This window comes from Salmo salar, chromosome 25 (assembly GCF_965601325.2).
Source record: "Salmo salar chromosome 25, fSalSal1, whole genome shotgun sequence".
Classification (NCBI taxonomy): Eukaryota; Metazoa; Chordata; class Actinopteri; order Salmoniformes; family Salmonidae; genus Salmo; species Salmo salar.
Genome location: NC_138315.1, coordinates 46,708,387 through 46,720,903, shown reverse-complemented (window position 1 = coordinate 46,720,903; position 12,517 = coordinate 46,708,387). Strand labels below are relative to the sequence as shown.

The 12,517-nt window shown below is 40.1% G+C and overlaps 1 protein-coding gene across 1 annotated transcript in view; it reads left to right on the top strand.

The window, feature by feature from the left end:
- The window catches only part of LOC106586853 (glucose-6-phosphate exchanger SLC37A1), a 37,908-nt gene extending 27,545 nt beyond the window's left edge, over nt 1-10,363 (top strand). Inside the window, exons 14-21 of the mRNA XM_082969187.1 lie at nt 625-687; nt 961-1,046; nt 3,265-3,313; nt 3,521-3,594; nt 3,782-3,860; nt 4,018-4,115; nt 4,693-4,769; nt 9,184-10,363. Coding sequence (XP_082825313.1) covers nt 625-687; nt 961-1,046; nt 3,265-3,313; nt 3,521-3,594; nt 3,782-3,860; nt 4,018-4,115; nt 4,693-4,769; nt 9,184-9,199 — 542 coding nt within the window. The 3' untranslated portion in view covers nt 9,200-10,363. The remainder of the gene's footprint in view (nt 1-624; nt 688-960; nt 1,047-3,264; nt 3,314-3,520; nt 3,595-3,781; nt 3,861-4,017; nt 4,116-4,692; nt 4,770-9,183) is intronic.
- The last annotated feature ends 2,154 nt before the right edge of the window (nt 10,364-12,517 follow it).

The following is a 12,517-nucleotide window of genomic DNA, read 5'->3' as shown; positions in this document are numbered from 1 at the left end:
AACACAGTATTTGTGTTTCATGAGTCTGCCAGATCAGAGGCAGTAGGGATAACAATGTGTTCTATTGATAGGTGCCCTAATTCTGTCCTGATTGATCATTCTAAATGTAAGGAGTACTTTTAGGCGTATCAGGGAAAATGTATGGAGTAAAAAGTACATTATTTTCTTTAGGAATGTAGTGGAGTAAAAGTTGTCAAAAATATACAAAATAGTAAAGTACAGATTCCCATCTGTACTACATCTGTAGAGAAACTCTGTTTGGGCATTGTGGTAAGAGATGCAAGATATACTAGATGTGTCAGGGCATTCAATCTTTGTCTGATGACTATTTGACATTAGGTCTTGATGTTCTGTGGTCAGCTCTGCCAGGTAGCATTCCTGTGCTCTGCCAGGTAGCATTCCTGTGCTCTGCCAGGTAGCATTCCTGTGCTCTGCCAGGTAGCATTCCTGTGCTCTGCCAGGTAGCATTCCTGTGCTCTGCCAGGTAGCATTCCTGTGCTCTGCCAGGTAGCATTCCTGTGCTCTGCCAGGTCGCATTCCTGTGCTCTGCCAGGTAGCATTATTAGTGTGTCACTTGTTTTGTTTGCCAGAGGGTGTGTTGAGATGGTGTTCTGTCTGTCTCAGCTCACCTAGATGCCAAGAAGGCCGGAGAGCTCTCCACTCTGTTTGACGTGGGAGGAATTGTGGGTATGTTCCCGTTTTTGTTTTTTTCAGTGGTTGTTTTAATATCTGTTCTCTTCATGTAGCTTCATGACGTCAAAACAAACCATATAACTTTCTTATGATCTGGATGTTTCTGCACCTTTGTGTGTTTTGTGTCAGAGATTTTTTTTATTTGTCAAGATTATCATTGGAAACTAATAGACATCATTCCTACATCATTGGAATAGAACTACCCTCAAACCACTCCTATTTTCTTGATTGTTGTGCTCATCACATAGTCTCTGTCTGTCTGTATAGGAGGAATCCTGGCTGGGGTCATATCTGATAAGCTGGGAAAGAGGGCCACTACCTGTGCAGTGATGCTGCTGCTAGCTGCTCCTACTGTGAGTCAGTCTCTCTCTCTCTCGGTCTTGCTCTCTGTCTGTCTCTGCCTCTCTCCTCTCTCTGCCTCCCCCTGTTGTACAGGACAGGAATCACAGTTGATCATCTCAATGAATAAAACTATGAGCATGCATCATGAACCTTACAGGACATGTACACTGAGTGTACAAAACATTAAGAACACCTTCCTAATATTAATTTGCACCCTCCAGTTTTGCCCTCGGAACAGCTTCAATTGGCTGCTAATCAAGTTGGCTGCTAAACGTGTGTATGTGACAAATAAAATGTGATTTGTCGGGGCATGGACTCTGCCAGGTGTCGAAAGCGTTCCACAGGGATGCTGGCCCATGTTGACTCCAATGCTTCCCACAGTTGTCAAGTTGGCTGGATGTCCTTTGGGTGGTGGACCATTCTTGATACACACAGGAAACTGTTGAGCGTGAAAAGCCCAGCAGCGTTGCAGTTCTTGACACAAACCGGTGCGCCTGGCACCTACTACCATACCCCGTTCAAAGACACTTAAATCTTTTCTTTCCCGTTCACCCTCTGAATGGCACTCATACAAAATCTACACTGAACAAAAATATAAAAAGTAAAGTGTTGGTCCCATGTTTCATGAGCTGAAATAAATATCACAGAAATGTTCCATACGCACAAAAAACGTATTTCTCTCACATTTTGTGCACAAATTTGTTTACATCCCTGTTTGTCAGCATTTTCTCCTTTGCCAAGATAATCCATCCACCTAACAGGTGTGGCATATCAAGAAGCTGATTAAACAGCATGATCATTACACAGGTGCACCTTGTGCTGGGGACAAAAGGCCTCTCTAAAATGTGCAGTTTTGTCACACAACACAATGTGCAATTGGCACTCTGACTGCAGGAGTGTCCACCAGAGCTGTTGCCAGAGAATTTAATGTTAATTTATCTTCCATAAGCCGCCTCCAACTTTGTTTTAGAGAATTTGGCAGTACGTCCAACCGGCCTCAAAACAGCAGACCACGTGTAACCACGCCAGTCCAGGACCTCCACATCCGGCTTCTTCACCTCCGGCATCGTCTGAGACCAGCCACCCAGACAGCTGATGAAACTGTGGGTTTGCACAACTGAAGAATTTCTGTACAAACTGTCAGAAACCGTCTCAGGGAAGCTCATCTGAGTGCTCGTCATCCTCACCAGGGTCTTGACCTGACTGCAGTTTAGCGTTGGAACTGTTTTCAGTGGGCAAATGCTCACCTTCGATGGCCACTGGCATGCTGGAGAAGTGTGCTCATCACAGATGAATCTCAGTTTCAACTGTACCGTAAAGATGGCACACAGCCTGTATGGCGTTGTGTGGGCAAGCGGTTTGCTGATGTCAACGTTGTGAACAGAGAGCCCCATGGTGGCAGTGGGGTTATGGTGTGGGAAGGCATAAGCTAAGGACAATGAACACTATTGCATTTTATCGTTGGAAATTTGAACGCACAGAGATGCCTGGACAAGATCCTGAGGCCCATTATCGTGCCATTCATCCACCGCCATCATCTCATGTTTCAGCATGATAATGCACGGCCCCATGTTACAAGGATCTGTACACAATTCTTGGAAGCTGAAAATGTCAGTTCTTCCATGGCCTGCATACTCATTGAGCATGTTTGGGATGCTCTGGATCGATGTGTACGAGAGTGTGTTCCAGTTCCCGCCAATATCCAGCAACTTTGCACAGCCATTGAAGAAGAGTGGGATTAAATTCCCCAGGCCACAGTCAACAACCTGATCAACTCTATGCAAAGGAGATGTCGCACTGCATGAGGCAAATGGTGGTCACACCAGATACTGACTGGTTTTCTGATCCACGCCCCTACTGTTTGGTATCTGTGACCAACAGATGCATGTCTGTATTTCCAGCCATATGAAATCCATAGATTAGGGCCTAATACATTTATTTCAATTGATTGATTTCCTTATATGAACTGTTGCATCGTAATAATTGTTGCATGCTACATCTATATTTTTGTTCAGTATGTTTCAATTGTCTCAAAGCTTATAAATCGTTCTTTAACCTGTCTCCCCTTTTATCTATACTGATTTTGAAGTGGATTTAACAAGTGACATCAATAAGGGATCATAACTTTCACCTGGATTCACCTGGTCAGCCTGTCATGGAAAGAGCAGGTGTTCTTAATGTTTTGTCCACTCAGTGTATTTGATAGCTGTTTTTTGTTCTTTGTTTCAGCTTTATGGCTTTTCTATGATCAGTGAGTTTGGACTGGGACCCACCATCGGTAGGGATAAATTCTCATATTCTCCAGTTTGTGTTGAGGGATTGACTGAATCCCACTCCTGAGCCCATTGACTTGTATAGATATTGGCTGTGCTATTTTGACTATCAGTGACTTACAGGTGAACAGTGTATGTCACAAGCATGGTTGGTTTTGACATTCAATCAACAATCAAGTGAATGGTGTTTTGATGTGCCGTGTACCTCCTAGGTATGCTGCTGGTGTGTGGAGGGCTAGTGAATGGACCATATGCCCTTATTACAACAGCAGTGTCTGCTGATCTGGTGAGTGTGTTTGTGTGTTGTGTGTCTGTCTCGCTATCCCATTACACTGTTTATAATCCTCCCTAGTTTTATCTTCCTAACCTTTTTGAACGGCCATACTATTTCAGTATTTCCTGTGTGTGGGCCTCTCTCTGACCTCGAATCCTGTGTCTCTCTCTCTCTCGACCTTTTGACCTTTTGACTCCAGGGAACACACAAGAGCCTGAAGGGCAACTCCAGAGCCCTTTCTACTGTCACGGCCATCATCGACGGCACAGGATCAGTAGGTTAGTGGGTCATCTCCAGCCCTACCAGTAGACCCTACATGATAAATTAGCTCCACAAGGCGGTAGCTAACGGCCACGGGTTGCTTTCGAATTCAGCATAGGACTATCTTTCTCTGTGACTTACTAACTGTCCTGTGATGATATATTTTCTTCTCAGGTGCAGCGATAGGCCCCCTCCTGGCAGGAGTGTTGTCATCACGGGGATGGAACCAGGTCTTCTACATGCTGATGGCAGCTGACTTCCTAGCACTGATGGTGTGTGCGGAGGCTAATCTTCTAAATATTGGACCTGAAATGTGCATTAATGTGTGTATGGATTTCGTAGAATGAGGTTGTAATGTGTGTGGATCTCGTAGAATGAGGTTGTAATGTGTGTGGATCTCGTAGAATGAGGTTTTAATGTGTGTGGATCTCGTAGAATGAGGTTTTAATGTGTGTGGATCTCGTAGAATGAGGTTTTAATGTGTGTGGATCTCGTAGAATGAGGTTTTAATGTGTGTGGATCTCGTAGAATGAGGTTTTAATGTGTGTGGATCTCGTGGAATGAGGTTTTAATGTGTGTGGATCTCGTGGAATGAGGTTTTAATGTGTGTGGATCTCGTGGAATGAGGTTTTAATGTGTGCTGGATCTCGTGGAATGAGGTTTTAATGTGTGCGGATCTCGTAGAATGAGGTTTTAATGTGTGCGGATCTCGTGGAATGAGGTTTTAATGTGTGCGGATCTCATAGAATGAGGTTTTAATGTGTGCGGATCTCGTAGAATGAGGTTTTAATGTGTGTGGATCTCGTGGAATGAGGTTTTAATGTGTGTGTGGATGTGCTTTCTCTGTAGCTGTTGCTGCGGCTGGTGACTAAGGAGCTGACTTCTGCTAACGTGGTTAAACTTCGTTCTGGCAGCACCACAGTAGAGTAAGTGACTTCTCTCTGTTTGGTGTATATTCTACTTATTGTACTAGGGTGGTATCCAGGCTTGATAATCATGATTGAGGCCACTGATCATGTTCTATGTTGATGATCTATGTTCTACGATCATACATGCTAACCTCCCCTGTTATTGGTCAAAGTGAGAGGTTACCATGTCTTGGTATGATCTTTGACCCTCTGTTACTTTCTCAATCATTAATCACCATTCATTAAGGATTATCTGTAATCATGGTAGCATCCACATTATAGTAGAAATGTTAAGAAACATATTATATTATTATTTATGATAAAAGTAACTCCAAAATGACACAATACATTATTTACCATTCATTTCTATTTGGCACAAAATAATCTGAAACACAACTAAAACTAATTGCAAATGCATCCAACAAGTTTGTAGTCACAAGCTTGATGTAGTCATTGCGCCCTAGGAATACCGGACCAAATACTACACTTTTGACTACTTTATTTATAAGACTCTTTAGAGGTGTCAATTATGACGTGTAACTTTTTGAGAGAAAACAAATGTATTACTTGTTAAACAAAATCTCTTTCTTTGAGCAATTGTACAGTGGCAAGTATGTAAACCCTTTGGAATTACCTGGATTTCTGCATAAATGATACTTAAAATTTGACTAAGTCACAACAATAGACAAACACAGTGTGCTTAAACTAATAACACACAAATGATTGTATTTTTCTTGTCTATATTGAATACATAATTTAAACATTCATGGTGTAGGTTGGGAAAAGTATGTGAACCCCTAGGCTAATGACTTCTCCAAAAGCAAATTGGAGTCAGCTAACCTGGAGTCCAATCAATGAGATGATGTTGGTTAGAGCTGCCCTGCCCTATAAAAAAAACATTCACAAAATTTGAGTTTGCTATTCACAAGAAGCATTGCCTGATGTGAACCATGCCTCAAACAAAAGAGATCTCAGAAGACCTACGATTTAAGATTTGTTGACTTGCATAAAGCTGGAAAGGGTTACAAAAGTATCTCTAAAAGCCTTGATGTTCATCAGTCCATGGTAAGACAAATTGTCTATAAATGGAGAAAGTTCAGCACTGTTGCTACTCTCCATAGGAGGGGCCGTCCTGCAAAGATGACTGCAACAGCGCAGAATGCTCAATGAGGTTAAGAAGTATGTGTCAGTTAAAGACTTACATAAATCTCTGGAACATGCTAACATCTCTGTTGACGAGTCTACAATACGTAAAACACTAAACAAGAATGTTGTTTATGGGAGAACACCATGGAAGACACCACTGCTGTCCAAAAAAAAACTGCTGTACGTCTGAAGTTCGCAAAAAAGCACCTGGATGTTTTACAGCACTACTGGCAAAATATTCTGTGGACAGATGAAACTAAAGTTGTGTTGTTGTTTGGAAGGAACACACAACTCTATGTGTGGAGGAAAAAAAGGTGCAGCACACCAACATCAAAACCTCATCCCAACTGTAAAGTATGGTGAAGGGAGCATCATGGTTTGGGGCTGCTTTGCTGCCTCAGGGCCTGGACAGCTTGCTATCATCGACAGAAAAATGAATTCCCAAGTTTATCAAGACATTTTGCAGAAGAATGTAAGGCTATCTGTCAGCCAATTGAAGCTCAACAGAAGTTAGGTGATGCAACAGGACAACGACCCAAAACACAGAAGTAAATCAACAACAGAATGGCTTCAACTGAAGAAAATACACCTTCTGGAGTGGCCCAGTCAGTCCTGACCTCAACCCGATTTGAGATGCTGTGGCATGACCTCAAGAGAGTGGTTCACACCAGACATCCCAAGAATATTGCTGAACTGAAACAGTTTTGTAAAGAGGAATGGACCAAAATTTCTCCTCACCGTTGTGCAGGTCTGATCCGCAACTACAGAAAACGTTTGGTTTAGGTTATTGCTGCCAAAGGAGGGTCAACCTGTTATTAAATCCAAGTGTTCACATACTTTTTCCACCCTGCACTGTGAATGTTTACACGGTGTGTTCAATAAAGACATGAACAATTATAATTGTTTGTGTGTTCTTAGTTTAAGCAGACTGTGTTTGTCTATTTTTGTGACTTAGATGAAGATCAGATGAAATTATATGACCAATTTATGCAGAAATCCAGGTAATTCTAAAGGGTTCACATACTTTTTCTTCCCGCTGTATTACTATAAAATAATATAATTATCAAAATGTTTTGAGCATACAGTATAGCTCAATATTTTAATTGTTTATTTTATACAGTCGTTTTTGCTCATCTTTATCAAGGGAGTCAATAATTTTGGAACCCCCACTGTATGTCACAGAAATACAGATAAGTCAGTCAGATGAACTCATGGCTACCATTCTTATGCCTGTGTGTATTATGACGGAAGTTAGAGGTGGTTTCGCGAGTCAATGCTAATTAGCGTTAGTACAGTGATTGGAAGCTTCAAGGTTATTATAGTAAACTAAAATTGGAGAAACGATTTAGTAAACTGAAATAAAATAATTAAAAGCTTTTGAAAAACTGAAACTATTATATTTGACTGTGAAACAAACTAAACAAAAAAAAAATGTTTAATTGTAGTTTTTTTTTTCTACCCCTACTAAAATCAAATCGGGTTTTCAACCTTTTTTTCCTAATGGGGTTTGTGAGCTTTTGAATCTGGCGGGTAAATGTTGACAGTAGATGGCAATCTTTCAAATAGGCCTGGCTTGTGCATCACTGTCACTAGTTAACAGTAGCTAGCAACTTCAAGTGTGTCAGTTTTTGTTTTCCAATTCAAAATGAATCTACTCCCTGTTTCTTTCCAAACACTATTCAATATTCAGGTTCATCATTATTCTACTAGAACTGCCAGCGATCTCCACATCCATTTTTTCCGTACAAGATTAGGTCAATCTTCCATCACATCCGTTTTTCTGCAGTCTCCCGGACCACCCAATGATATATATAAACCCTGGATTGCTGGTGCTTAGTATTGGCCATTTGAAGCCACCAGTCAGCCATATTGGTGCTCCACAGTAAGAGCGGTCCTCCATGTGAATGCATGGAATTGTACAGTATTTCAGTTAAATGTTTCAAGGACAAAATTACATGGATTTAAGTATTGTTTTTGCTGTAGTGGGGACAGTAACACTAGTAATCTCTAAATTATACTTTAAGAAATATTTTTTTTCTTAAAATATATTTTCTATTTTTATACATATGTTAAGCTCACATAATATAATTTCAAAGTGTGCATTAAGGTGTATGTAATAGATGTTTTTACAATAGTGGGGGAGTACCAAGATGGAGGAACGGTGGCTTCAAAACAGCACCCGCTGTTAGTCATCTAGTATATATATATATATATATATATATATATATATGATATATATATATATATATATATATATATATATATATATATATATATATATAAAGTTATTGGAACCACCTCATGCACTGCAACACCTTCAACGCCTTCAAATACAAAATTAACGAATATCTACTAGACATTCCATACAATGACTCATCCCAATAACCTTCTGCCATATATCCATAAAAATTATGCTGTTCGTGATTTTGACTGGCTGAGAAAAGCTGCCTGCCTGTCTGTCTTGTCCCGACTCCCCACCCCGACACGTTCATTACTATGGGACAGCTGGAGATCGCTTTTCAATATTGAAACAATGTTGCAAATGTCAGAGACAGAAAGCAAGGTTTATACAAATCTCTAGTATTGTAAACCAATTGCTAGTCTAAAAGAAATGGGAGGTAATGTCTAGATGCTTTTTATAGTGGAGATTAAGTTTATTTGTTGCCTGGCTGGGCTGATGAGACAGTCATCCTCCAGGATTAGACCCACCCTTTGTATAAATCCCATTTATAAACTGGGTGGTTTGAGCTTTAAAGCTGATTGGCTGACAGCTGTGTTATATCAGACCATATACCACTGGTATGACAAATCATTTATTTTTACTGCTCTAAAAATGTTGGTAACCAGTTTATAATAGCAATAAGGCACCTCTGGGTTTGTGGTATACGGCCAATATACCACGGCTAAGGGCTGTATCCAGGTACTCCGCGTTGCGTCGTGCATAAGGACAGCCCTTAACAGTGGTATATTGGCCATATACCACACCCCCTCGTGCCTTATTACTTAGGCAGAAGGTTATCTGTCAATCATTATTATTATTATTATTATTCATTTAACTTGAACCTCCTTTCTCTTTATTTTTTTACCTGGTTCATCATGTTTTCATTTTTTATTTCTGTAAATCTTTTTGTTTCTTATATCAGGATACTTTTTTGCTTTTGTTCTCTAAACATTTGAAAGTGAGAAATGCCTTAATGAACATCTCTTTTTCTTTTTTTTTTACCTCATGCAAATAAATAAATCATAGTCACTGAACAAAGTCTGTTTTTCTGTTTCTTTCTTGTAGGATGAAGGAGCACTAAGCACTTTGCACTAACTCCAGACAGAGGAGTGAACAGACTGTCCCTCAGCACAGACACACACGCTGCATCTTATACCACTAACCTGTACCTCCGTCCAGTAACTGAACTGAGCTAGTGTGAAGCAGCACCTCCTTAGAACTGAATGAAAGCCGATTTGAAGATTTGGTAACAGAAGATAATAAGCAACCAACCAAGCCATCCAAAGTTCCTCTGAGCACGTACCACTAGAACTTTTGTTTTACTTGTTCTACAGCACACTGGGCCTTAAAAAAATATATATATATTTTACTGTCGGGTCTGCCTTATGGAACCAAAGATTGTGTGGAAATGCATAATAATTTATGAAATTATGATTATATATTTTTTTTAATTGGCATCATATTATTCTGTTTTGTGGTGTATTTTCTCTGTAAATGAAGTATATGCAGGTACTGCTATGTTGTATTTTTATATGATCATCAAATGATGTTTATTATGTTTGGTGACTTCAATCCTATGAATGTAACATTTGTGTTTGTGTATGAAATTCTACATACCAACTCTAACTGATGAGGAGGATCAATAATTTCTCAATAAGCTTTCTTTAGGCAGTGCAATGTTGAAAACGATAGTGATGTTATTGTTTGTAGATGTAGAAAATATCAAATGCCATCATCCCAGACCTTAAATGCTCACATAAAGTGAGTTCATTTATTCTGCCTCTAGAATGTGAACATTTTGAATGTGTTCCTTTTGACTGACTGCTAACTCAAGTCCAGTAGAGTGTAAAAGCACAAAATGCCAAATGAGTGAAGAAATGTAGGTGATAATCATCTTAAAAAAATTATCTATATTCTTAACTTTCATGATGGCACATGCAGAGGCTGTGGTCAATTCCAATTCACTTCCTGTATTAAACTGAATTGAAATGGAATAGACCCCATCCAACAACATGTCCATTTTATTTATGTGGGGATAGAGCACATCTTGGTGGAAGATAAAACGTTCATCTAAGTGCTTCAGTGGTAGTACTTGAAATACTGTGTGCCTTTTGTTGTTTGTCGGGCAGTTGCTTTGTTCAGTTACGTATGTGGGAGCCTTACTTGATTACTATAGCTACATGGTCTTGGTGACAATTGTAGATTTGTAATGACCTCTTGGTATATAAATAAAAAAAAGATGGCATGTCTGCGTTACAGAATTCTCTGGAAGCCTCTATACCCAAAGCAAAATATCTCAATCTTGGTTTCGAAGCATATTATCGAGTTGTTTTGTCAACCAGGCTAAATGTGTTCCAGTCAGGGTGAAGAGTGGTCCGAAGTCTCTAGCTGTCTCAGCTGGAGGTGGCAGATGTAAAAACAAAAAAACGGTACACTTTTGACAACTAGGCCTCCACTGAAGTCTCTCTCTCTCTCTCTCTCTCTCTCTCTCTCTCTCTCTCTCTCTCTCTCTCTCTCTCTCTCTCTCTCTCTCTCTCTCTCTCTCTCAATAAACATTAACAGTCCTTAACAAATCAGTCATTATAACTGGTGGTTAGCTGCTCATGTTGTGCCTAAATAAAGCAGAAGGTAATTATTCAGGATTATATGGCTAAATTCAATTAGTGTTTATTGAAGGTATAATTAGTATATTGTTTTGATCGTCGATGACTCATCTGACATGCATCACAAAACAACTGAGTTGACTCGAGTCTGCAAAACGGGATATGTTATCAAGTGAAGCTCACAGGCGGGCGCCCACGCAAGAAATTACATTTGAAACGTCCCTTTTCACGGTTCTTGCTCTTGGCTTTGCTTATCTCTCGTTAGCTCATATCCTCTTTTTTTTTTTTATTCCTTGACAACAACAAAAAATACAGTTTATATAAATAGACGATTTTAATACCCATACTCAGGGTATAATTTAGCCTGTGTTTTTAATTAAAAGTTGAATGAACGTAGTGGGCAGACAGGTTGTGTGGGCGACCTGCAGGCAAACCTCTACCAGCCGCGCCTGCTTCCTTCAGGAGACCCAGTAACTATGGCGATGAGAGAGAAAACACGCACGTCTAGTTTTGATTTAGGCCTACATGTGGTTGATTCCACGTGAAATCAATCAAACATTTCACCCTGTCATTGGATTTAGGTTAAAAGTGAGAGAAAGAAAAGTGAGAGAAAAAAATTCCCTTAAATTGATGACTTTGCTAATCCAATCAGTTTTCCACATTGATTTTAACGTCATCACATGGTATTTTTGGTTTAAATGACATGGAAACAACTTTGATTCAAGCAGTTATTGCTCAGTGGGAAACTATAATCCCTGGCTCTCCGGTGTATGTGCGATTATTGAGGGAGGCTGAGGGGGAGAAGAAAGGGAGTTTGTCAGATGAGAGATAGAGAGATGATGCTGAAACGCTTATTTAATTTTCCCGTTCAGAGACGCACGGACGGCTCTCTGGGGGGTTTCCAACTCGATCACCGACCGCACGGCACCGAGCGGTAGCCTGTAGCCCGCATTCCGAATCCTCGACCTAGGAAACGGCGAGAGAGGCTAGCGGGGAGGAAAGAGAGAGATGGGATCAGCTTCGTCGGTGTACCGAGTAATCTACCTGGACGTCGATGGCAGAATTCAGAAGGTAAACTGTCAATCAACAGTTTATATTGTGTCAGCCTACTACACCCTTCCATGCAAGCGGTCCAATATTGCATGAGAGAAATTAGGAAGAAAGGTTCAATGATAGTTTTGCTTTTTATAGGATATCCTCAATTATCATAATATTAATAATAACAATTCAATGAAAGTATTCTCACATGTTGATGCATTACATGTATATCGAAAAACTGAATTTTCAGAAAATCCTGTACATTGGACACATTTACTGTCATCTCTAGCTTCTTATGGCGAGTTCTCGTAGTCCGAGTTTGACTGTGTTACATTGTATTTTTGTCATTAGGTCTGGTTGGTTTCACATTTGCAATTTTTGTTCGTTTGACATTTGACAAACAAAACCACGTGCCCATGCAAGTAATTTGTTTAGTGGAAAATAGGCCTATGCTCACGTTAAATCAATGTATGATTATCATGAAGCATCACTTCATTCATACTTTCGATTTGGTCTCCCGACAACATGCGGGAGGAAACAGAGCAATAGCCGCTCTAAATGCGATGTGAATAATCTATATTCAGTAGCCCATCCCTAATATAGCGCTCCCCCTAATCTGCATCGGATGCGCTCATGTATGCGCTGCAACTCGCATTATGTTTTAGAGATTTCAAATCATGACGCTGAGTACATCGTGTTGTTGAACGACCAAAGCGAAGTAATAGATTGGGACACACAAGTGATACTTAATGATAATC